Raw genomic sequence first — 26,547 nt, forward strand, 5'->3', positions numbered from 1 at the left:
CAACTACTACATTAGGGTTGAAATACACTTATGCTAATTGGGCTGTTAGATAGAAGTAGCAGATTTTTGTTATTCAATCAACCAAATGTATACAAAAAATACTAGATGATCAGACCTGCCAATGGACTTATCTTGCTGGTTCAAAATGACCAGTATATTTTTATTTTTGGATGTGTCAGGTTCTTCTGAAATATTGTTTTAATTTTAATTCTGAAACTACTGGATATTAAGATGGAAAGTGAAAACATTCATGAGTACATTTAGTTTTCAAGTGTTATAACTGTATATAAATACCCTAGAATTAGTCTCACCATGGTCTGGTATTTCCTTGAGAACTCCTCTTCGTATAAGCTCCTCTCGGCTTTGTCTCATGGAAATCTTGCGTTCTAACACTGAAAAAAACAATGGAAAATAAACATTGCTTGATTAAAATAGAGGAAACACTCCCAAGTCTCTACCTTCTTTAGTTCTAAAGCATGAACAAAAAGCCATTATGCAATGTATGTTTGTTAACAATAACTAAAGTTAAAGAAAGTGACACTAAACTCTGGTTTACTTAAAAATATATTTTTTCTTTTGTATGTATTCTTAGCACAGCCTCCTCCAAGTCTTCAAATTCCTTTTTTTTTTCTTTTGCTGCTGTGATCCGATTCCTGTTGGAAGTGGCTACATTCATTCTCCATGGTCTCATTGTATGTAGGAACGTAGCCACTCTTACTTGCTTTGTAGCATGCATACAGCAGTGTATATGGTCGAAACTTATATGCACTGCATGTTCCAAACAAATGTTTACAGATGCTCCTCCCCGCATCTGTAAACCCCCTAGGAGAAGCTCTCTCCCTGGGTGTTAACGTGCGGGCGCGCTCCTGAGTCCAGCATTTGCATCCATAGACACAGAATGCTGGACTCGGCCTCGCCCCCCCGCGTCACTGGATTTGATTGACAGCAGCGGGAGCCAATGGCTGCGCTGCTATCAATCTATCCAATCAAGAGCTGAGAACCCCCGGGGCAGAGAGCTAAAGCGCGTCTCCGCCGTGGGAACGAACGGGCTCAGGTGAATAAAACGGGGGGGGGGGGGTTTCTGGGGGATTGGTGGACTGTGGGGCTGCTCAGTTTCATAAGTTTTACAACCCCTTTAAGGTAAAAAAATGTTTAGGTGTCAGTATCCTCCCTCACCCCCTTTTTACTTACCTGAATATAATAATAATAAGTGAATAGTTGTAATTTCCAATGTGATAAAGTACTAGTGCTTCGCACCCTCCACAATGCACCCCAGTGGCTCAAATCAGTCCCTGGATTTGTTTGAACACTTATTCCAATACGGTCAAATAGCGCAGAGTAACAATGTTCCATTACACAGAAATCCCACACACTCTCACTCAGGAAAGTTCAAAGAGAGATAAATGCCCTCGGCTCCCACTGCTGCCCGTGTCCTGTGAATGCAGGGAGAGAGCTGCTAGAGAGGGGCATAGCGCTGGATTGAGTCAGGACTTAGGTTAAGTATAATGGGGGGAGGGGGGGTGGCAATACAACTATTGGGACATATTTTTACCTTAATGTAGGGAATGCATTAAAGGGGTTGTAATAAAGGTTCAGATTTTTTAAATAAAAATAACTAACATGTTATACTTACCTGCTCTGTGCAAGGGTTTTGCACAGAGCAGCCTCGAACCTCCTCTTCTGGGGTGCCCCGCTGGCGCTCCTGGCTCCTCTCCATCGAGTACCTCCAGGGAGAGCCACTTTCCATGGGGGCACCTGTGCAGGTGTGCTTCCAAGTTGGTACAGACAGCGGGACTCGGCCCTGCCCCCGCATCACTGGATTTGATTGACAGCAGCGGGAGTCAATGGCTCCTGCTGCTATCAATCTGCCCAATGAGGAAAGAGACAGCAGCTGGAGCCGCTGGGCTCGTGCACATAGCTGAAATGGATCAGGCTCAGGTAAGGAAAAGGCGGGCTCTGGGGGCAGCTGCAGCAAAGAAGGTTTTTCACCTTAATGCATAGCATACATCAAGGTGAAAAACCTTAAGACTTTACAATCCCTTTAAGGTATAAAATGTCCTGGTTCTGAAACCACTTTAACATGTAGAGCACCTCCTAACCCTTACCATTAATTCTCTAAGAGGAATTTTTTCACTATCATTCTAAAGTGGATTAAAGCCCATGGCTCTTTGATCAAGCTCTGATAAACGGGGCAAAATCCATTAATGGAAATCAGGAATGTCCTATCTGCTTGCTTACACAATAAAGCTTTTTGATACATTACGGACTACATGATTTACAGCCTTGAGCATTAAAGCTGAAGTACTTACCGAAAGTGAAAAGTTTCCTGTGTGCTGATAGCTGCTGTTTTTTTGTTGAATCCCAAAGTTCTCTTCCCCAGATACCCCCCACAACAGTGATGTTCCGGCACTGTGAGGGTTAATATGGGCAACTGCCCCCCTGTGACAGGTACTTATTAAGTACCGACTATGCCTGCCCTTTCCTTCCCTGTGTTCTGTTCTCAAAGGCTGTACTAATGATTCACTCAATTAAAAGCGCTCTATGAATGGAGAACAGGAAGATAAATCTCAGAATTCTTTTCATTGTGGGAACCGATAGTATGGCTTCTATAAATGGAGCACAGGGGCTGAAAGGGTGGGCATAGTTGGCACTTGACAAGTGGCTGTCACAGGTGTACCCACTCACAATATCCCCTGGAGCACTGGAACATCGCCACTGCAGGGGTATCCAGGGGTCAGAAGACCTAAAAATGTAACCAAACAACAGCCACCAGCACATGAGACACTTCATTCATGGTAAGTACCGCCCCCTGTTTTTTTTTTTTAATTCACTAAACTTCGGCTTTTAGCCTTGCTTATGGGATAAGTTACATCAAAGTTCTTCAAGCATATCTATTACCAAAATGTAAAATGATGTATTAATTTCTACATTGTATTTAAAATTATTCGTAGCCTACTCCTGTTGCTCTAACCGATCTTGAAGTTTGTGAACTTTCTTTAGGATCTCCACAGATTTGCTTCCTTGAATTCTGTGATACATAATCACTATGCCCTGTGAGTAGGTACTGCAATGTCACACATTTCACAGAGCCTGCCTTCTGAACTACAGAGGCGCTGAGAGGAGGAATCCCAGGAGGCAGAATCAGTACAGGAATCACTGCTTGCAGGCATCAAGGTACCATGGTGTAAGTAGTCCTTAAAAAAAAAAGTAAAAAACAGGGGAAAATCTGAAAGGAGATTATTAAAGTAAGTTTATACTAGATTGTCAAAAATAACTATTGTTTGTACTATTATTACAATGCTGATGTTATAGAACAGGGGTGTCCAAACTTTCTGAACAAAGGAGACCCCTGTTCTATAACATCAGCATTGACACAGTTCCCCATAAACGTTTACTGTACAAAATAAGGTCCGCTGGCATGGACCATAGGGTGAGTATATGGATTGAAAACTGGCTACAAGGGCAAGTTCAGAGGGTAGTGATAAATGGGGAGTACTCGGAATGGTCAGGGGTGGGTAGTGGGGTCCCCCAGGCTTCTGTGCTGGGACCAATCCTATTTAATTTGTTCATAAACGACCTGGAGGATGGGGTAAACAGTTCAATCTCTGTATTTGCGGATGATACTAAGCTAAGCAGGGCAATAACTTCTCCGCAGGATGTGGAAACCTTGCAAAAAGATCTGAACAAATTAATGGGGGGAGAACCTCTGGGGGAATCTAGGATGGAAAAGGACCTGGGGGTCCTAGTAGATGATAGGCTCAGCAATGGCATGCAATGCCAAGCTGCTGCTAACACAGCGAACAGAATATTGGCATGCATTACAAAGGGGATTAATTCCAGAGATAAAACAATAATTCTCCCTTTCTACAAGACTCTGGTCCGGCCGCACCTAAAGTATGCTGTCCAGTTCTGGGCACCAGTCCTCAGGAAGGATGTACTGTAAATGGAGCGAGTACAAAAAAGGCAACAAAGCTAATAAAGGATCTGGAAGATATTAGTTATGAGGAAAGGTTGCAAGCACTGAACTTATTCTCTCTGGAGAAGAGACGCTTGAGAGGGGATACAATTGCAATTTACAAATACCGTACTGGTGACCCCACAATAGGGATAAAACCTTTTTGTGGAAGAGAGTTTAACAAGACTCCTGGCCACTCATTAAAATTAGAAGAAAAGAGGTTTAACCTTAAACTATGTAGAGGGTTCTTTACTGTAAGAGCGGCAAGGATGTGGAATTCCGTTCCACAGGCAGTGGTCTCAGCGGGGAGCATCGATAGTTTCAAGAAACTATTAGATAAGCACCTGAACGGCCACAACATACAGGGATATACAAGGTAATACTGACATATAATAACACACATAGGTTGGACTTGATGGACTTGTGTCTTTTTTTGACCTCACCTACTATGTACTATGTACTATGTAGGACCAGTTTACTGTCCTTCGGGCTTTAGAGGGGCCAGACTGTGGTCAGTGGGATTAAAAAATGCTCTGGTGTCTGTGGAATCAAACAATGACCCATCATGGTTTTAGTGGAAGGAATATTGCCCTATTGTTGGTGTCTGTGGGAGGAACGGTGCCCCATCATTGGTGTCTGGGGAAGGAATGGTGCCCCATCATTGGTGACTATGGAAGGAATGATGCCCCATCATCAGTGTCTATTGGAGGAAAGGTGCCCCATTACTGGTGTCAGTGGGAGGAATGGTGCCCCATCATTGATGTCAGTGGGAGGAATGGTGCTTCATCATTGGTATCAGTTGATGACATGGTGCCCCAAGGGCCGGATAAAGGCAAGCAAAGGGTCACATCTGGCCCGGGGGCTGCAGTTTGGAGACCACTGTTATAGAATGTAAGTGAATGCTGAGACTAAAGACTTCCTTTAAACTGTCCATTTGTATCCTCTTCCTATTGCAGTTAGAACACATAAGTTTAACTCTTTGGCACCGAGCACATGTAAATATGCGTCCGCATATTTGCATGCAATAGCGCCAATAGTGCTGTGCCAAGAGCCAACTGAAAGTATCTGTTCGCATCTTGCGATCAGGAGCTTTCTGATCATGTGACTGCCTTGACAGCCAATCAAACTGGTCAAATGACGATACGCCCTGCCCAACTCCCCCCCGGCTTTCTAAACCTATTAAAGGGCCAGCTTCTAAGGGGTTAAGAAGACACTGAAGTTTGCCATTTGCTATTTTCTACTTCATCTGAACACAACCAACCTTGAATAATTACAAAACAATGCATACAAATGTAGTTGGCCATCCAACCTATATAAAAACAGTATAGGGCAACATGGACAAAATTCACAAGCTTAAACCACAAAACTTTTCTCCACTTCAGGCCTCCTTGAAACTGGACTTCAAGATATGGCTTCACATGCAACTTTCACCTAATACTTTCTTCTTTTAATGGAAAAGTGTCAGCTATTAATGTAGTTTTAGTCTACAGCTTTCACAATCTATAACAACCCAGTGTTTTACTCAGGTCTTCCTTTACAACTTTTCATTGGTGGACTACCAAGAAACTTGACAGTTTACCTTCATAGATGGGGGAAAAAATGTGCACATGTAGTTTGGGGTGAAATCAGAGGTTGCCCAGTACTGCTCAGCACATTCTAACAACTGTGCACCTTTAGTTAAAGTGGTGCTGGGGCAAGTGGCAAAACTGTGCATGCACATTTTTGGGAATTTTAAGTTGTGCATCCATGATTGCAAGATACCGTCATTGGGAGGTGTAAAAGGCACCAAATAAATCCATATTTAACCACTGGGGGTAGAAAGGAGTAATGAGAATGTTTTGGATGATGGATTTGTCCCTGCCACCCCCAATATCTAGCTATTAAGGCTCTGTTCCAGCAAGTAGGCATATATTCTTGACACTGTACTGCTCTACCTTACTTTTGGACGACGCAGAGTGAGACAAAATAACAATTGTGGTGGAGGCATTAGTAGATCTCATCAGATGCTCAACCACTGCACTGCAGTCATTCGTGACACACAGCAGAGTACTATGGCTAAAGCCCTGGTTGGCAGATCCAGCTTCTAAAACAAAGTGTTGTAAGATTCCCTATGACGATTATATACCTAAACATTCCAGAATTTATTCCTAGTAGACCCATCCAAATCTCTCTGGTTGTGGACTCACAGAGAAAAACTAACAAATCACCTAGCCATCATCTCGCACTAGAACACAGTTACATGAAATGCCAGCTCAAAGGGATGGGAATCCCACTTCCAGGATCAAGTGGCAAAGGGCTGGTGGGCATTCAACTGTTAGAACATTGTATCGAATGTCCTTGAACTAAGTGTCATATACAAGGCTTTACTAGCATCTCTCTCCAGTTGGAAGGAATGAGAGTTCTTTAATGTCTGGACAGTGGCAGTGACATACATTCATAATAAAGGGGGGACCAGGAGCTGTACTCTGATGAGGGAATTGGCAGATTATTGAATAAAATCAATCGCATCTGACTCAAGGGCAGCATTTATTCCAGCAACACAGAATCAGCCTGCCAAAACTTTGAGTTGGTCATTCCTGTCGAACAACAAATGGTCTCTCAGACAGTTTTCAATCCAATGACTCCCTTGTGAAGAACTGTCAATTAACCTGGCAGCTTTACCCTGGAACTTAAAATGCTGCAGGTTCTTAGACCAGTTTCAACAGCAGAGGGGATAGATTTCTTTCACCATTCATGGGCCAATTCCAGCAAGCTTAAAGTGAAACTTCACCCAAAAGGGGAAGTTCTGCTTGTTTGCCTCCACCCTTGTTCCTCTTTAACAGTTAGCACTTTTTCTGTGGAAGGAGAGTGGGTACCTGGTTTTGACAGGTACCCGTTTCCACTTTCGGTCAGAGTGTTGCGGCGAACCAAATGGAGGTTCGGCACCCTTCTTCCCCCCGCGGCCTTCTGGGACACATCACAGGTCCCAGAAAACTGTGAAACCATTCACAAATCGCAGTGTGGCTCACGCATGCACAGTGGTAAAAGATCTGCAAAGCCCTGATTAAAATGAAATGGGTGCTGGATCCTTTGGTCATTCAGTTTGTGCAGGCCTGTGTCAAAATCAGACCACCAAGGAAACCATCCTTCCCAAAAGGAGATATATCTGTGGACTTGAAAGTTTTTTTCGAGATCTTCTTTTTTTTTTTCCTCACGAAGCATCTGCAATGTGGAATTAAACCTTAAAAATGGTGTTCCTGGTATCAATCATCTTGCCAAAGAGAGTGTCAGAACTGTAAGCTTTTAGCCATTCCAACCCTTATTAGTTGTTTTCAATTGGACAGGGCAGTTCTGAGACAGAACAAATAGCCACTGCCCCCATCCATAACTGGCCTTGTCTGAGACAGAACATTTATTTCAATAGTAGCATCTGCGTTTCACTTCAATCAAGAAATTTTCCTTCCTTCTTTTTTATCTAAACTGGGAAGTCCACATTCACTAAATGTAGGACTCGTTTTCAGATTCTATATCTGTCTTGCAACTTCTTTCTTCAGAAATACTATTTATTGTACCCCAAGTCAAGGGTCAGCAACCTGTACAGTTTCTTCCTGGCTAGTAAAGCTGATTACTAGGGATGAGCTCAGGCATGTTTGGATCCTAGTCCGAACCCATCTGAGCTATCCACTGTGCATTGCCAACCATAAGTGGCAGAGACATTCTCTACCCCACACATATACAATGCTTATGATGGGCAGTGAGCAGTGAAAGCTTCCTGACAGATAGCTCAGGTGGTTTCAGACTAAGATATATATACACACCTGAGCCCATCCCTGCTGATCACAAAAGGACTGCGTTTTACAGAACCTTCCGGTACCAGAAGACCTGAAAGCGCATTTCACTAAGGCAAAAAGCAACTTCTTGGGCAACATATTATTGAGTTTCTCCAGATACTATCTGTAAGGCAACCACCTGGGCTTCACAAAATAAATTTTATACCTCATTACAAAGTGGATCCTGCATGCTTAACAACAGTGGAGTTGGGCAAAGCCATACTTTAACACTGGAGACAGGTTACAAACGGCTGCATTAGAATGTTGCCATTTTGTTCTATTTAAAACTACCAATAAAAAACTTTTAAAACTAAATATCTATACAGGAGCATCAGTTTTCTCATTTACCAGTCAATAAGAGGTTCACAATCTACTGTGTCTGAAAGGAGAGCTGTCAGTGTTACCCGTGATAGTCTGTTTCTCCCCATTTTCTAGCACACAAAATAAACAAGAAGGAAAGACGCCAACTTTAAAACGGTAGCACGCAATTTTTTGAGGCACTTCAGCTCCTGGACTTTAGTATTTTATAAAGCACATATTTTACAGAACTTTCAAATGGAATAGTACGACTAATAACAATAAAAATAGATAATAAATATGAAATACAAGAATTCAACAACCATAAAATTCAGGAAGAGATTAGATAGTCTTAAAAACAGGAACATTGGAGAAGTGAAAAAACGATATATAAGAGAAAATGGAGATTTGGGATGTCTAGAGAATATGACAGACTTTTGGTAAGGGGGATACCTCATAGCCTGAATAAATTAGCAATGCAAGGAGCAAAGTGATGATTCTTAAAGTAGAACTAAAAGGTGAATTTTTTTTACATTTTGGTTAGAGTAGGGAAGTTTTTTTCTTCCCATCTGTGTCCCGTTAGGAAGAAGTCATGTCACATTCTGTCCCACAGCCAAAACAGGAAGTTGAAGGAAATCCCTTCAAAGTGAGGGAATCCCTGGTTGTCACAAGAACTAGCATTCTGGGGATAACCCAAAATTTGAGATTTTCTTTTACTTTAACCTTCATTGATAATGGTCACCTGCACAGATAGAGAGGGTAAATCTCCATAGCAAGGCAAAGACAGCAATAAAAAATTGACATGTGTTCCAATCCCTCTCCACTCTATTCAAAACTAAAAAAAAAAAACTGCTTTTAGTTATACTTTAAATGCAAGAATTTATACTGTATGGGTCTGACATTCGCAAAAGTTTATACTAATTGATTGTTATGGGATAGAAAAATGAGTTCCTTGCACTTTTTATTAAACAAGAAATCTGGTATTTTAGAGCATCTTGCTCAAGCTAAAAAAGAGTAAGTTTGCAGGGCTCCTGAACATGGACAAGTATTTGCATTGATTGGACAAACAGTTCTGAACAGTTACTGAAAGGGAAACATAAGGAGTGAAGCATGGCATAACATGTGGCATCCTAATCTTTTTGGCAGTCCAACCTGATTAAAAGCCTATAAAAACCGTCTCCCTAGCTTACATTTTCTCATTTAAATCTTCTTTAAAAGCAAAAAATCCCATAGCTAAAAAATTGCAAGGAGTGAGGTTTTTTTTTTTTTCTTTTGGTAAACCTAACATGGAAAGTCTCCTTTACCAATTAAAAAAAAAAAAAGCTAATTTTAGTTGTCAAGCGGAGGACAGAGTCATGTGATGGAGACAATGTAACTGCAGACAAACTTTGGCGTTACATCAACAGTGGCCATCCAATTGCTGAGGAACAATAGAGAACATATAAGAAGAGGCAAGGGGAGGTGGGTGTCATTGTTGCAGATAGCTATGACTGAAGTCTGGACCTGTTCATCACAGGAGGAGGAGGGCACAGTAGAAGGAAAATGTGTCATAGTGGCCAAGTATGCTACTTGTATTTGCCCACTGTGGCAAACGCCCACTCCTATTCCTGTGGAATATAGTTCCCCTATATATCTAGGGCCACTGGGGATTATATAGGATTACTTAGTTTTATATATGAAAAAGAGAAAAAAAAAACAAAACACACCTTGCAGTGGCCACACATGAAATCATGGTTCACGCAGAACCGACTTAAGTTCAATCCATGTATGGCCAGTTTTATTCAAGCTTTTTTGTAGGGGCCACAAACCACAATCTCACACCTTACTTAAAGTGGTGTTCCACCCAAAAAAAAAAAACTACATGAAAAATCCTAAAAAAAACCCCAAAAAAAACATTTGGATATTTTTATTTTTTTTTACTCACCTCTAAATGCCTGTTGCTAGGGGGTCCCTCGTAGTCTGCCTCTTTCAGTGCCTGGGCTGGTGACATCACTTCCGTCTCGGCACAGGAAGGGCTCAGCTCTGCTCCCTCCCTCCTGTCAATCATCTGGGACCCATTACAGGTCCCAGGTGACTGAGCGGCCAATCACGGCGCTCGGTGCCGCTCGCGCATGCGCAGTGGGTGCCCAGCTGTGAAGCCACAGCCCGGCGCCCACAGTTGCAATGCCGGCATCGCCGAACGGAGGGGGAGACGAGCGGGGCTTCGATCCCCCGCATCGCTGGATCCCGGGACAGGTAAGTGTCCAATTAAAAGTCAGCAGCTGCAGTATTTGAAGCTGCTGACTTTTAATTTTTTTTTTTTTTTTTTAGTGGCCCTCCTCTTTAAATTCCTTAAGGTGTGTACTAAGGCTTTACCCACGAATATTAGCTGATCGCCCATTTGAGATACAAGGTACACCCGAATGTTAACAGATCTAGGATACATAGGTTTCATTCATAATTATTTTAAATACACAAAATAGCAATTATTTACAAGTTGCTCTAACCTCAGTTTTTTTCTAAAGATTAAGAGGAGATATTTTAAGACACTTACAAAAAACACTAACAAAGGCTCACGCTATTAACCTATACTGTTAATTAATAGCTATAAAACAAGTAGAACATTTCCAGCTTCTTGCTATATGCAATAAACTATGGATGTTGAATTTGTAGACATAAAGACACTGGATAAAGCAGTATTAAACACCAAAAACAAAACTGAATTAAATTAAAGCTCACCAAGTCTTATATGTGGTGGCTGCATTAGTTTTCTTTTGGGCTTGTGTTTTTTTCGTAAGTCTTATATTCTTGTAAGTCTGTTATTTTTTTTTTACTTTCTTTAACAGACCGTGCTGTCCAGACAATGTAGCAGTTAGAGGGTTAGGACAAGCCATTTAACCCCTGCAGAGGTGCTTACAATTGTCAGCTTTCACTAATTCATGTTAAACATTTATATCCAATTGAAAAAAAACCTGTGTGCTGTAACTGTCTATAACGTGTAAAGCAGGCCATACATAGTGCAAATTTCTTCTGTGCAACCACAGATTGCAAAGAAATTTGGTCGACTTCCCCCATCAACAGACAGTGTTGACAGGGGAATCCCTCATGCCGAGTCAATGAAAACAGTGATTATTGCTAGAGACTATACCAGCCACTAGAAATAAATCACATGTAAGATTCGGCACGCTGGTTGTACCCAAGTCGATCGATCAACTTGGTATATTCAGCCTGCCCATACATGATTTGAACCGTCTATCGTCGGTCTTAGCTGAAGTTTAGCTTCAGTTAGTCGAGCCCATGTAAATCTGCTAGTCTAACATTCCCCTCTCCTCAGACTGACAATGTTGCTGTCCAAAAGGTGTCTGCTTTACTACTTCATCTAGAATGCAGACACCATTAGGCCTCATGCACACAGGGCATTTTCCAAACTGCTCTAGAAGCCCATCCTCCAGGCAGCAGCATTTTGGAAGAAAAAAACGTCCGACATTTGTAAAAGTGTCTAACGCTTTTACAAGTGTTTAGGTGCGTTTACAGGTGTCAAGTGCTTGAGCGTTAAATGATGTCACTGGCCAGAATAATAGTTATCCATAATTTATTGCATGTTACAACTTATGACTGTTTTTTGGTTTGGAAGTGCGTTAAAACAACCTTTTCTGTTGGTTAAATTGATGTTTTCTACTTATCCTCCCTTATGTTCTATGCTTGCATAGAGGAGTACCCAGCCACACCCCTCACCTCAAGTGTGCTCAGCCATGCATTTCACACCCCACACAAACTGCTGTAATAGGAAAGTAAAGGTAAGGGGGATTTCTGTGCAATGTCTATCTGGCTGCATATCTATTTGTACAACTTCAGCTTGCTGCAAATGCCGTAAAAAAAAAGTTAGGTCACCAACCTAACTCTGCTGTCTGGTTGTGTAAGGGCTTGTTCATAACAAATGCATTGGGACTACACTAGCCGCTAATTCCCAGCGCATAGAGAAGGCAAAGTGTCTTGTTTACAATGGTGTCAGTCCAGTTGTTTTTAGCGTGCTCTCCTTTTTGTGCTAAGCAATTCTCAAATTATCTACAATTCTTACAAAACGCAGTGTTCCAGACCTTATCACTGTGTGGCCTATCCAGCACTGGCTATGTTTCAGGAAAGAGTAACAAATGTAGATAGAAAAAAAAAGCTTAGAACTGGCAGGCAGGGGCTAACCCATAGAAAATGGACTTTAAGTGATGTTCCCTGGAACATTTTATACTGTATCTAAACAGATGATAAAAGAACTCTCCACCATACTGAACTGATGATCTCTATATGACCTTGGATATTTTGTTACATCTTGATTTAAGAGTATTTCAATTCACTTTTTAAATTTCACTTTTGGATAGAGTTAGAACCTCAGTTTTACTGCAGAAAACTTCAATCACTTCCTATAGAAATAACAGACAGTTATCGAGACAGCAAGTGAGGGCAAATTTCTCCCATAGGGATACAGCGAGCATTATACTTTAGTAGACTTGCCTTCTAGTTAACACTGTCAGTTATAGGAAGTAGAACGAGAGCTCCCCAACAAGGACACAGACAACTTTAAAAAACCTAAGAGCAGTTCTAATCCCTACCACCCTATCCAGAAGAAAATAAAATGTCTGAAGTTCCATTTTAAAGCATATCTAAATCCAAGAACAAAATCTACATATTACAAGTTACCTTTCCTTAGATATGGTAGGTGAATGTTTTTATTATTATTATTGTTTTTCACACTTTATTCTTCTTTATTTTAAACCATTGATCCTGCTGGTAACACACTTTCTGTCCTAGGGTGACAACTGAACTTTATCTAGGAAGAGCTGCATTGTCACCTTAGGAAGAGAGTGTGAGCACTATATAACACCTCCCTCTCTCCATAACATAGATGGAGGTTGTTTTGTAGCCAAAGGAGACACTTTGGCTACAAGTGTCAAATGGATATAAGAAAATGCTTTCATTAGTTGCATATTTAAGTTAAAAAACCCACAAGTCCTTCTAGTTCTATATTCAGCAGACCACGAGGGAGCAAATAAGAGAAAGATAAATTGACATAAACTTTAGGTTGCCTGTAAACAGTTTTTTTCTCTAACCTAAGCATGTACAATGTTTCTCATTTTTAATTGTTGGCTAGATCCTTAACACTTTCAGTCTAGCCGCCCAGTTTTTAATGGTATTTTAAATCTATATCCATCTTACCTGAACCTCTAAGCAAGATTTGACCCAACAGGTGATCTATTGAGGGGTAACACTATTCTTGCATCATGTGTTTTTATCAACCTTATATATACATCCCAAGAGTTAGTTACTTTTTCAAAGAAAGGCTCAAGTATAGGGTGGTAAGACAGGGGGAAAAAAAAAAGTAATTTACATAAGATATTGAAACACATATCTCTTCTCTGTGTCAGCTTTTCTAAATTTCGCACATCTTAACATCTGTTTATAGCTGTACTCTGATCTGTGCACTGCAATTCATTATGTATACTGACAATGTAAGCTCATAATGGCCTGGGATTAGCTGGGCAGAATTACTGGAAATGGCCTGTACTAGGCAAATGGAACACGAACTGTACTTTAACCCATATAGACCATTAAGTAGTTAACTCATTACCAGAAAGTATTACAGGAAAACCATAATGTGTTACAGAATATGCACATGCAATAATTCACTTCTTATGTATATACACACTCACATTCAATCGCGCCACTTGTTTAGGAGATCTTGCTGTAAAACTTAGAACAGCTTATAAAAGAAATGAAAACATGCATTCTTTATTCACCTTATGTTTCTATGATGAACAGTATGTGTTTCTAACTGTATGGTACTTTTGTAAATGATATGAGAAAAAAAAAAACCTTCAGCTGTAGCTCTTCTCAATTTCACTTCAAACTTCCCGTTACGATTTTCTAGCACTGCATTTTTTTAAATGTGCTCACCTGCCTTTATTATCACAACAATTTGTACACATTTTAATGATAAAAAGACTTGCTAGCAACAGTGTGTATACTGTGTCCCACCCTTATCAGATCCCCTTTAGTTAGTAATTTAGCTCCCATTCCAGTGGTTTTAAAGGATATTGGGAGCATTTAACTTTGTGGATTACAGGGGGAAATCAACCCACAGTACGCCTACAACAGAAACTTCATCGCGCTGTACCAAAGATATGGTGTCCGAGCTGAAAAAGTCGGTTCAGATCCGAAAAAAAAATGCATTGTACATCATGGCATCCACATGCACCGGTACTCACCAACTCCTTATGACCACATGCACCTGTAAGACTATTTTACCAACTTATCTGCCTTGCATGCTGACATTCTGCTCTCGCTCTCCACAGAAAACCTCCTTCTTGTGCTCCCTCCCAGAAGTTGCAGAAGTAGATCTAAGAAGACCACTGGAAAGGACCCATTGGCAGGTGAAAGAGGAGCTAGTGTGGATGTCTACAAGACAGGACCTCCATGGATAGTAACAGCGAGATTGAATTGACAGTATGCAAAGCCAAGAAGTGGGTTAAGTAGTCTTACATACATAAGCACTACATTACCAGCCTACGTGTGTGGTCATAAGGATCTGGTGAGTACAGCTTTATATGGATCTGATATTGAGTTGTAAGTCTGAGCTGCTCTTAACAGGACCGTGTTTTTGATGTGAAGGAGAAACACAGAACATAACTGAAGCAGAAAAGTGAAGTTTCCAGTACAAATAGTTGCCTTTAATCTAAACCAGTGTTTAAAGCTGAACTCCATGAATTACCTGTATTGCATAATTATATTGGTTCAGGTTGGCACTATGGAAGTATGCCTATCTTATACCTGGTGAGCCACTGGGGAAGCTGAAAATCACTTTAGTTGGCGCTACTACAATGATAGCCACAATCTTCTTGGCCCCACTCAGGATCCTGTGCCAGCGGCTTACCTTCTACTTGCTGATCAGAGATGCGTGCTCAGCCCATACTGCTGCTAATCATGGAATGCCTTGTACTTTTTTCAGTGAAGGCTCCGATTGGACTAGAGGCGGTGATGTCACAATCCCCACCTTGTCCAATCAGAGAACACTTTGTACAAGGCATTCTATGAATGGGGGCAGTGCCAAGTGAGCGAGCCCCTCTGGTCAGTGTGCATAGGTTAAGCCAATTGCACAGATCCCAAGCAGGACCCAAAAGATTGCGGCCATCATTGTAGAAGTGTTGATTACTACAGCTATTTTCAGCTTCCTCAGTGGCCCACCAGGTATGAGATATGTATATTTACATGGTGCCAAGATGGACAAATGTAAGCATGCAATACTGATAATTCCTGGAATTTAGCTTGAAGGAAGAAACAACGTAAACTTTACTTTGAGCTGAATGGTTGTGGCTGAGGTCACACATAAATTCCTTGCCAAGGTTTTTTTATAAAATCTGAACCTGAGTTTGCAGTAAAAAGGGATCATATTCAAAGGCCCTTCATTTACACTGTTATTTATGTCAGGCTCCACATATCCACAATGGGAATGGAACACAGATATTACTGATCATTAAACTCTGGGAGGAATGAGCCTGTAAGTTACACAGGGAAAATCTATTTCTTGCTGTGTGGAGCAAATCCTTCAATGAAAGTGTGAACATGTATTCCAACTGTACTGGATTAAATAAACACGATCACCAAAAGAAACTCTTTGTGGTAAACACAAAGCGGGATCAGAATAATATAAATAATGTTTTTGTTTTTTTATTGTCCAATGCCTGCCATCTCTTCCCTTTATGTTGAATAAACACCCTTTTTGCAAGGACTGTTCAAAGTTAACAAGATTTTCTATTTATGCAACAAACTAACTGCCAGCAATCTGTAAGGTAGAAGAAATATAATTAGTAAAAGTTTGGATATATACTTAGGATGTATTTCCTAACCGTTATACCAAAGTGAACCTGGGAAGCATAAAGTTTATCTGTATGTGGACCCACCTGCTGATGTCTCTCGGAATTTTTCACTGGCCTTCTTCTTTCTCCATTTCCATGGCTTGAAGATCTTGCCTATGGAGGAAAGCCTTCCTTTCCTCTTCAAGGGAGGTGACTGATTGCCTGAGTTTGGTGCATCAGAGTTTGCAATGGAAGCTTTGTCCAACCCATCAACTGTTGAAGAAAAAAAAGTTAATTGAATATAATATATTTTTCATCTTTTTATTATATACTTACGAAATTAAATTACTAGAGGTCTAAAGTAATCTGCATGGAACAGTCTCTACTTTTTAGTGAGTGTTCTGACAACTTTTGCTTCTATTATTACACTGTTAACCCTTTCATCATTTTTGCTGATGTCTGGAACATTTACATTTAGTTTCACCTGCAGCATCTCTAGTACAACTAATAGGCTAGATTCACACAAATGCATTGAGGTAACACATTAATACACCAAACTGAACATGCACTAGTGCATCGAGGTACCACTCATTTTTACTGGCACCCCCATACACCAAGGAAACACACGTGTTGCAATGCACCACAGCACATGGTAACACACTACCTGTGCTGTGCTGCATTGCTATGAACTCTACTTGTCCATCCCAGTTTATTAGTAGTAGAGGTCGACCGATATATTGGCCGGCCGATATATCGGCCGATATTTGGCGTTTTTTACTTAATCGGCATCAGACGATTGTGCTGATAAAAAAGGCCGATTATAACTTCAGCGCGACTTGCAAATGATTCTGTAATAGAAGTCAATGCAAGTTGCCTAAAGTTTTCTGTGGAGAGACTTCTTTCCTTCTCTGGGCAGCCTGCCAAATCTGATAAGAAGAAACATTGTATCTCTTCTTGGTTCTTTTATCAATGAGCTGAACTCTGTGTGGAGGAGTTCTCAGTTTAACCATTTAAAGACTAAATCTTTTCTGACACTTGTTGCTTACAGGTAAAAATCCTGTATTTTCTGCTAGAAAATCACTTAGAACCCCCAAACATTATACATATTTTTTTTAGCAGAGACCCTAGGGAATTAAAGTAGCGGTTGTTGCAATATTTTATGTCACACGGTATTTGCGCATCGGTCTTTCAAATGCAATTTTTTTTTTTTAAATACACTAATGAATTAAAAAAAAACTAAGCAGTAAAGTTAGCCCATTTTTTTTCGTCCAAAAGTTTTGATTATCTGTTTTTGTGTATTTAATATTTAAGATATAGTTTTTTTTTTGTTATCTAAATTATACATACAAGTGAACTGATTGGAGGTTTGTTTTGTTTAATAAATGTAAGAAATTTTCTGTATCATTTATTACTTAAGGTTGCTTCCACACTGGAGCGGGCATGCGTTGGCGGTAAAACGCTGCTAGTTTTAGCGACGCTTTACCGTCATTTTAGCGGTGCTATTTGGCTGCTAGCGGGGTGCTTATAACCCAGCTAGCGGCCGAGGAAGGGGTTAAATGCGCCCCTGAAGTGCCGCTGCCGAAACGCTTTGCAGGCGCTTCGACAGCGGTGTGCATTCATTTCAATGGGCAGGAGTGGTGGAGGAGCATTATACACCGCTCCAAAGATGCCACTTGCAGGACTTTTTTTTTAACATCCTGCCAGCGCATCGCCTCAGTGTGAAAGCAAAAGCTCCTGAAAAATGCCCCAGTGTGAAAGGGGTCTAACTGTTAGATTTTATGAGATGAAGGGAAAAAAATCGGCCAAATATATCAGCCCAAAAAAATCGGCATCATATATCGGCCATCGCGATTTCTAAATATCGGCATTGGCATCGGCCAGAGAAAAACCCATATCAGTCAACCTCTAATTAGCAGGCAATGTAATTGAATAGGAAGCTCTAACACAACAGATCATGCATTCATTAATGCAACTCACCGGATCAAACAGGAATCCAGCCTTAGATAAAATGGTGCTCTTTGTAAAATCTTTTACATCAAGATTTCTCAAACATATATTGGATCAAACTGACTGGCATTTTCTATTTATTGCCATTAAGATGAATTAAAATGTGTTTTTGTTTTTTTAAACCCCTGCAAAGCTTGATGACTGAGGTCTATGTACCATTGTGGAAATTTCCATTCACTTCCTGTCCCACAAATGCAACAAGAATTTGAAGAAAATTTCCCAAAGTGTAAGAAGTTAAAACTTCAGACAACTGAGCGCGAAAGAGGTGTCTACAATGGAAGATCTCACCTGACCTTTTGTTCTGGCGACAGCTCTAAAATGTTTGATTTCTTATTTCTTTCTCAGGGACAATGGTCACCAGTACAAATTGTGAGGGTCATTCTCCTCCGGGGAGAAGGAGAGATTAGACAGACAGCAAAAAAAACTATTTTAAAAAATTGCCAGAGTGTCTCCCTTCCTCACTTCCCAAAACTAAAAATAAAGTTTTTTTCCCCCATGTGATATACCTTCACAAGGGTGGAAAGAGAAAAAATGATAAAGAGAGAACACCAAATAAATAAAAGAATCTACAAAGTAATTTTTTTTTTTTTTTTACCGGGGACAAGAAGTAAAGTGGTCTCTTTAAAATGTACACACAAAAACCAATAAAAACTTGACACGGAAGTTCTGACTCTGAGGCCAGCCATAGACAGAGCAATTTTCCTTCCTGCAACCATGGGTTTGTGTCCTTATCAGGAGAACACCGTGATTATTGCTAGCGGCTATAAGAGCTATTGGCAATAATCACATGTAAACTCCAACAGACTGATTGTACTCGAGTTGATTGATCGATTGCTTCAACATTTGATGGAATTTTTTTGTGACTATACCATACAGAACAGTGTTTTTCAAAATAACCAAGGCACTTCAACAAAAAAAAGAGAACAGCAATGACTGCAGCACGGAGAAAGATTACAACTAAAATTTCAGAAGGTTAAAACAATAAACAATTAGTAGGAAGTGTACAGGCCCTTGCTTTGAATGACTTTAGCATATTTGCAGCCACAGGACATCACTAGTCTCTCACACTGCTCTGATGTGATTTTGTTCCACTCTTCTTCCAGTCTCTTCCACAGATCGGGGACTGTAGTGGGTTTATTATTAACTTTGTCGCCAAGGATTTTCCACAGGTTTTCTATAGGGTTTAGATCAGGAATCTGGGCTGGCCATTTCATTATTTTACGGTTTTCAGCTTCAGGGAACTGCTTTAGGCCCCTTTCACACATGCGGACCATTCAGGTCCAACTGTCAGTTTTTTAGGTGGACCTGAACTCATGCTCCATGCAGGTCTATGGAGTGACGGATGTCAGTGGTGACATGTCTGCTGACATCCGCTCTGCTCTGATCCGCTGAATCCAGATTGATGGAAACCATATTTTGCATCCGTCTGGTGGATCAGATGAAAACGGACTGGCATATCTGTTTTCATCCGATCCCCCATAGAGAAAAGCGGAGCTCTGACAGGTCCGTCCCTGCACAGTGAGCAGAGACAGACCTGTCATCCGCCGGCTCAGCAGGGATCAATGGAGCGATCCCCGCTGAGCAAGCGGAGTCCGTCAAAACGGACATGTGTATGTGAAAGGGGCCTTACCCATTTTTCTTTGTGACAGGGGGCATTGTCGTGCATGAAAATTGCTGGTTGATTGGGTGATGAACACAGGGAAGGAACCACATGTTGTCGAAGAAGGTTCTGATAAACATTTGCATTCACTCTGCCATGTAGCTGTATAAGAGGCCCTGCTGCAGAAAACATCTCCCAAACCATGACTTATCCCCCTCCACCTTTCACTGACTCCTTTACACACTTTGGAGTTTAGTCTTTGCCTAGTTTGACGATGAGCATAATGTTTCCCATTGGACCCAAATAAATGAAACTTGCTTTCATTAGGCCACTTTCACACTGAGGCGCTTTACAGGCATTTTAGTGCTAAAAATAGTGCCTGCAAAGCGTCTCTCCTGTCACTCCAGTGTGAGAGTCTGAGTGCTTTCATACTGGAGCAGTGCGCTTGCAGGATGCTAGAAAAAGTCCTGCCAGCAGCATCTTTGGGGCGGTGCCGAGGCAGTGTATACACCGCTCCTAAAACGCCCTGCCCATTGAAATGAATGTGCAGCACTGCCGAAGCGACTGCAAAGCGCTTCAGCACCAGCGCTACACGGGCGGTATTAACCCCTTCTTCGGCCCCTAGTGGGGGGGGGGGGGTTAAAACCGCTGCTAGCAGCCGAAAAGCGCTGCCAAAATGACAGTAAAGCACTGCTAAAACTAGCGGCACTTTACCGCCGAAGCTCTCACCACCCCAGTGGGAAAGTAGCCTTAAGTGAACTTTGTAACAGTTCTCCCCTGTCCACACAACATTCTTCTCAGCAAAGGTTAGTCTAGCCTTTTGATTCTTTCTGCTAATGAGAGGTTTGGTCACTGCAGGGTGGGCTTTCAGTGCAAATTCTCTTAAACGGTGAGATACTGTATGACAAGACAGGTCCTTACTCTCTTCAGCACTGAACTGGCTGGAGAGCAATCACAGCTGCAGTGTTCAACCCATTGAGATTCTCCACATTATCCTGTCCTCCCTTGCATTTGTCTTTTGTGGACGACCAGCCCTCTTAGGGGACTTGGGAGTTTGGAACATTGTAAAGATGTTATATTCTAGAAATCACAGAACGACAAACTTCTCTTGCTATGGCTAAAAGGATTATCCCTTTAGCCTATATCTGGACAACCTGCTGCCAGGGGGTTTCAATCACTTTAGAATGGCTCACCATCTAGTCAGTGAAAACTGGAAAGGTAGGCTGCCAGTTAAATAGGGTTTGTCAGATAATTAACCACTTGCCGCCCGCCATATAGCAGAATGACGGCAGCAAAGTGGTTTCAATATCCTGACTGGGCATCATATTACGTCCGCACGATATTGAGCCCCCGGGGGTGTGCATTGTGGCAATCGTTGTTGCAGTGTGTCAGTCTGACACCCCGCAACACCGATCTAGGTAAAGAGTCTCTGACGGAGACTCTTTACCACGTGATCAGCCATGTCCAATCACGGCTGATCATGATGTAAATAGGAAGAGCCGGTGATCGGCTTTTCCTCACTCGCGTCTGACAGACGTGAGTAGAGGAGAGCCGATCGGCTGCTCTCCTGACAGGGGGGGGGGTCTGTGCTGATTGTTTATCAGCACAGCCCCCCTCGAATCCCACCCAGGACCACCAGGGAAGCCGTCCAGGACCACCAGGGAAGCCATCTACACTGGACCACCAGGTATGCCCCCTAGATCCCCAGGGAAATACTAATCTGTGCCCAGGCAGCTGCCAATCAATGCCCAGGCAGCTGCCAATTAGTGCCCACTCACAATGCCTACCACTGTCAGTGCCACCAGGGATGCCTATCAGTGCCGCGTACCAGTGCCCATCAGTGCCACCTATCAGTACCCATCAGTGCCCATCAGTACCCAGCAGTGCCACCCATAAGAAGCCATCTTTGCAGCCTTTTAGTGCCCATCAATGCCACCCATGAGTGCCCATCAGTGCCGCTTATCAATGCCCATCAGTGCTGCATATCAGTGCCACCCAGTGCCGCCTACCAGTGCCCATCAGTGCCGCATATCAGTGTCCATCGTCAGTGCCCGCTCATTGGTGCCACCTCATCGGTGCCACCTTATCTGTGCCTGTCAGTGCCGCCTTATCAGTGCCCATCAGTGAAAGAGAAAACTTACTTATTTACAAAATTTTTAACAGAAACAAAAGCAAAACTTTAATTTTTTTCTAAATTTTCGGTCTTTTTTTATTTGTTTAGCAAAAAATAAAAACGAGGTGATCAAATACCACCACAAAATGATAAAAATTTAGTTTGGGTACAGTGTAGCATGACCGCGCAATTGTCATTCAAACTGCAACAGCACTGAAAGCTGAAAATTGGTCTGGGCAGGAAGGTGTATATGTGCCCTGTATTGAAGTGGTTAAAAAATTAGCACAAGGTGCCAGATTAACAACAATAACTGGGAGGTATCTGAAAGTGTTCTCTAATTTTGATTAATTTTCTTCTTCAGATCTCATTGAATTGTTTTAATCTGTGCTTCAAAATATATGTAGCTCATGAAATATGCTTAACAAAACTGCTTTTTTACTCCTGTTTAGATCATTTCAAATAGCAGTGACCTTGAAATGTAGGAAATTGTAGGTTGTTCTCTAATTTTGATCTCCAGTGTACATGGTTCGAATCTCTCGGCTGACTCAAACTGTCTATGGCCGGCTTAACCCACCTGTAATTTAAAAAATGTTTTGACTGAAGTTACGTTTTGATAAAATATAAATCTTGCAATATAATTTTATTGTACAACTAATACACCTAAAGCAACTTTGTCACTTCACCCAAAAAATAGAAAGAACAGGCCCACGAAGACCGGGAATACGAAGACTGCTTTCACACTGGGGCGGCTGGTCCGTTAGTTTTAGCGGCGCTTTAACTACATTTTAGCGGCGCTTTTGGGCCACTAGTGGGGCGCTTTTAACCCACGCTAGCGGCTGAAGAAAGGATTAAAACCGCCCATGTTGCAGCGCTTTAAAGGCCTTTGGAAGCACTGCCCATTCATTCCAATGGGCAGGGGCGGTGTAGAAGCGATGTACACAGCGCTCGCAAACCGCCCCAAAAGATGCTGCTTGCAGGATTTTTTTTTCCCGTCCTGCAAGCACACCACTCCAGTGTGAGAGCACTCGGGCTTTCACACTGTGGAGGCATGAGAGGCAGCTTTACAGGCGCTAGTTTTAGAGCTAAAACGCCTGAAAACTGCACCAGTGTGAAAGGGGTCTTACCTTTCCAGTTCCGGCATCTATGCCTCTACAGGACACGGCGAGAAACAACGACTCCTGGAGGTGTAGAATACCGAGACAATTTGAGGCTGCACCAATTGAAGACAGCGTGGTTCAGACTTGACATCCACCGGAGAGGTAAGTATTGAAAGTATTCTACTGTAGGAGCAACACTTTCAAATTCAGATAAAAATGTGTGAACTTGTGCGCTATGTTGTGCTATTGAGTGCTGTAAGACTACAAAACGTACTAAGCAGATCAATCACAGCAATACACACTTTCTAAACGTGTATCATTGTGCAAAATTGTATTCAAAAGTGGTGCCGCACTCCCAACTGCTGGAGTTGTTTTAAGACCTAAAAAAGTTTTTTTTAGTCTGTAAAAGCACCTTTATGCAAGTCTATGTGTCCATGCCCATACATGCATTTACAGGTGTATTAGAAGAGGAGCGTTTACAGGCTGAAAAATCCCCCACCAAAGGCGAATGAATTCAGGAGAGGAAGAGCAGAAAATATGCTCCTAAACGTTAGATGGGCCTAGTGTTTGAATGTTAATGCATTCCAATGGCCAGAATAAATGAATGTTCTGGCCAATGAAATCCCTTAATGCTCAAACTTCTGACGTGCCTAAATGCGTGTGCAGTACACCGTTTTTACCGCGTTTTAAAGCAGCTTATCTCCTGCCAGGAGTTCTGCCATTCAGAGAGGTAAAAGATGCCCTGTGTGCATGAGGCCTAAAAGTGTTTGATTTTTAGGAGTCACCTTGGTGCGAATGTTCAACCCCAACCTATGATCACTGGAGTATATTCTATAAGTCTATTCCATTAGGGCTATATTTGGTATAACAGTCAACTATTTGATGAGGTGGGAAATACCTTTATCAAGCCCATGTTCTTGTACATTTTTCAGATTTGTAAACAAAATGTTTCTTCTATTATACATAACTACAATGAAAGGAATGCTGGTTTTACTAGCCTACTAAGGTAAAATGTGACTTGATGCCAATAATAAAACAGGACAAGTTTAAAAGTATTCATTCCAGCAGAGTTGGCATCCACATTAACAACCAGCAATAAAGAGCAGGTGCTGGTGAATTAAAGTGGTATTAAACCAAAAATGTAATATATTGAAGCTTACCAATCATTAGATGTGGTGGTTGCATTGGTTTTCTTATTTTAGGCTTTTACCCCTTGGTTTTCACCTGGTGATCTGGCCATTACCACACCTCCAGTATTAGCATGCCCAAACTCTAGACAGCAGCAGTGTCAGTCTGGGGGGAAAGGAGTGTCAGCTGTACTAGCAGATTTTAAATATACTAACAAATCAAATCCAAACTCAAGCTTACACCTATAAGCAGTTACAGCAAAGGTTTTGCACCTTTTGGGATAAAGGTTTTTACATAAATAAATGGTAAGTGGTAAATGGTTTGTCTCAACCCTCTAACTGCTATATCTGCATCACAGCTTGTTCTGTTGAAAAATAACAGACTTACTGGTAGATCACCAGGTGAAAATAAAGGAAAGAAAGCCTAAAAACAAAAAACAAATACAGCCACCGCATCTAAGAATTGGTAAGCTGCGATATAATAAATGTTTTCTTTTGGGTTCAACACCACTTTAACCAGTTCCTGACCGGCTCATGTCTATATGCGGGGGGGGGGGGGGGGGGCAGAGTGGCTCCCCTGTGCGAAACCCCATACAGGTACGGGGTTTCTTTAAGTGCCGCCAGAGGGCGCATGCCTGCTGCATGGCGGGGGGACCCGATGCGCCATCACGGGGATTTGTGTGTGTAAATACACAAATCCCTGTGTTGTCAGAGGAGAGAAGACATATCGTTTGTTCCTACTATGTAGGAAAAGCGATATGTCTCCTCTCCTACTTAGTCCTATCCCCATACAGTTAAAACACACTGAGGGAACACACATTTAATCCCTTGATCACCCCCTAGTGTTAACCCCTTCCATATCAGTGTCAATTACACAGTAATCAGTGCATTTTTATAGCACTGATCGCTATATAAATGTCAATGGTCCCAAAAATGTGTCAAAAGTGTCTGATCTGTCCCTCGCAATACCGCTAAAAATTGCAGATCACCGCCATTACTAGTTTAAAAAAAAATATTAAAAATGCCATAAATCTTTCCCATAGTTTGTAGACGCTATAACTTTTGCACAAACCAATCAATATTCGCTTATTTTTGGTTTTAAAAAAAAAATTGCAGTATGTAAAAGAATATATATTGGCCTAAACTGATGAAGAATTTTTTTTTTTTTCAAACGTTTTTGGGGATATTTATTATAGCAAGAAGTAAAAAAAAATAGTTTGTTTTTTTTTTCAAAATTGTCGCTCTTTTTTTGTGTATAGCGCAAACAAAAAAAAAAACCTCAGAAGTGATCAAATTGAACCAAAAGAAAGCTCTATTTGTGGGGGAAAAAAGGACGCAAATTGTTTAGATACAGCATTGCATGACTGCGCAATTACCAGTTAAAGCAACGCAGTGCCAAATTGTAAAAAGTACTCTGGTCAGGAAGGGGGTAAAACCTTCTGGGACTGAAGTTGTTAAAGAAGACAGGAGTTCACTGTCTAAATTTTTTGAATGAGGCCCAGAATATTGTGGGAAGGGGGAGGATTAGATTTTCCACACTTACCACCATGCCTTTGGTAATCCTCTAAAAGGAATTTTCCATTTTCAAAAGAAAAATAAAGTTGAACAAAGGCAGATATGGTTGACATCCTGTATCCTGTATGTGTAACTATACAACACAGAAAACAGTGTAGTCACAATGGAACAGTACAGCCAGGTGCAGAATCACCAGATTGAAAAAGGAAAAGAAAATGCAGGCACAACAGGTAAAGACTGGTAAGTTGCAATTAATGACATTTTTTTGTTTTAGGCTTGGGTGAGCTTTAAATTTGAACTGTAAATACAGTATTCATTTCTGCCATGATGTGGAAACTTTCATGTAGACCAAAACTCCACAAAGAGTGTTTATTTAAAGTGACAGTAAATCTCAGACATTAAATATGAACAAAGCATATCCCTCTATAGTGTTTACTTGTCTCAGTTAAGAGCACTAAGTGTCATTTCTGTTTGCTGCTTTGTTCTATTGCTATCAGCATGAATCACTTCTGACAAGTTTTCCCAACACCAAGAGAAAAATGTTGACAGGGAAGGGACCTCCAGCTAATTGACAGCCTTAGCTCTGTTCCTGTGTGCTGTGAAGGAGGGTGTGTCCCTGCCCTCCAATCATCTCTCAGAGCTCTCATCACTGAGCTCTGCAGAGTGTAATTTCAGTTCTCTGCCCTGTTTTTTTTCTGACTGCTCAGACAAGCTTTATACATTCTGGAGTTTAAACAGATGTAGAGAAGAGAAGACAGATAAACAGGTACAATGTATGTAGGGGATTAGTTTCATCTCTGTGTATCACCTGAAACCTAAAAAAAAATGCTGGAAAAAAAAATCACTGGATAAAAAACGCTGGTAATAGCTTTTTGAAGTAGTGCTTTAGGAGCGTTTACCAAGGTTTAGGAGTGTTTCTGCTGGGAAAACGCTCCAAAAAATTCTACAAAAACATTTTTTTCTCTGCTCCTAGACTCTGAAACTCAAAAAATGACAATAGCCTAAAGTAGTGTGCATGGACACATAGGATAACACTATTTAGCTCCTAGGAGCAGTAAAAAATGCTAATAGCTTCTAGGAGTCTAAAAAAATGCTAGTGTGCATGGAGCCCTAAAGAGACAGTGTCACCTTATTCAGAGCCACCAACCAACCAACCTTACCAATGCTCCCTCACAGTTGGTACTAAAATTCCCAATGTAGGTTG

General features: G+C 41.4%; 1 protein-coding gene across 5 annotated transcripts in view; it reads right to left on the minus strand.

Annotated features, from left to right (window-relative positions):
• The window catches only part of PHACTR2 (phosphatase and actin regulator 2), a 327,171-nt gene that overhangs the window by 90,842 nt on the left and 209,782 nt on the right, over window positions 1–26,547 (minus strand). For all 5 annotated transcript variants that reach the window (XM_073627410.1, XM_073627412.1, XM_073627411.1 and 2 more), the window contains exons 2-3: window positions 15,990–16,157; window positions 312–392 (exon numbers count right to left, since the gene is read on the minus strand). In XM_073627410.1, coding sequence (XP_073483511.1) covers window positions 312–392; window positions 15,990–16,157 — 249 coding nt within the window. The remainder of the gene's footprint in view (window positions 1–311; window positions 393–15,989; window positions 16,158–26,547) is intronic.

Source organism: Aquarana catesbeiana, linkage group LG04, assembly GCF_042186555.1.
Source record: "Aquarana catesbeiana isolate 2022-GZ linkage group LG04, ASM4218655v1, whole genome shotgun sequence".
Classification (NCBI taxonomy): domain Eukaryota; kingdom Metazoa; phylum Chordata; class Amphibia; order Anura; family Ranidae; genus Aquarana; species Aquarana catesbeiana.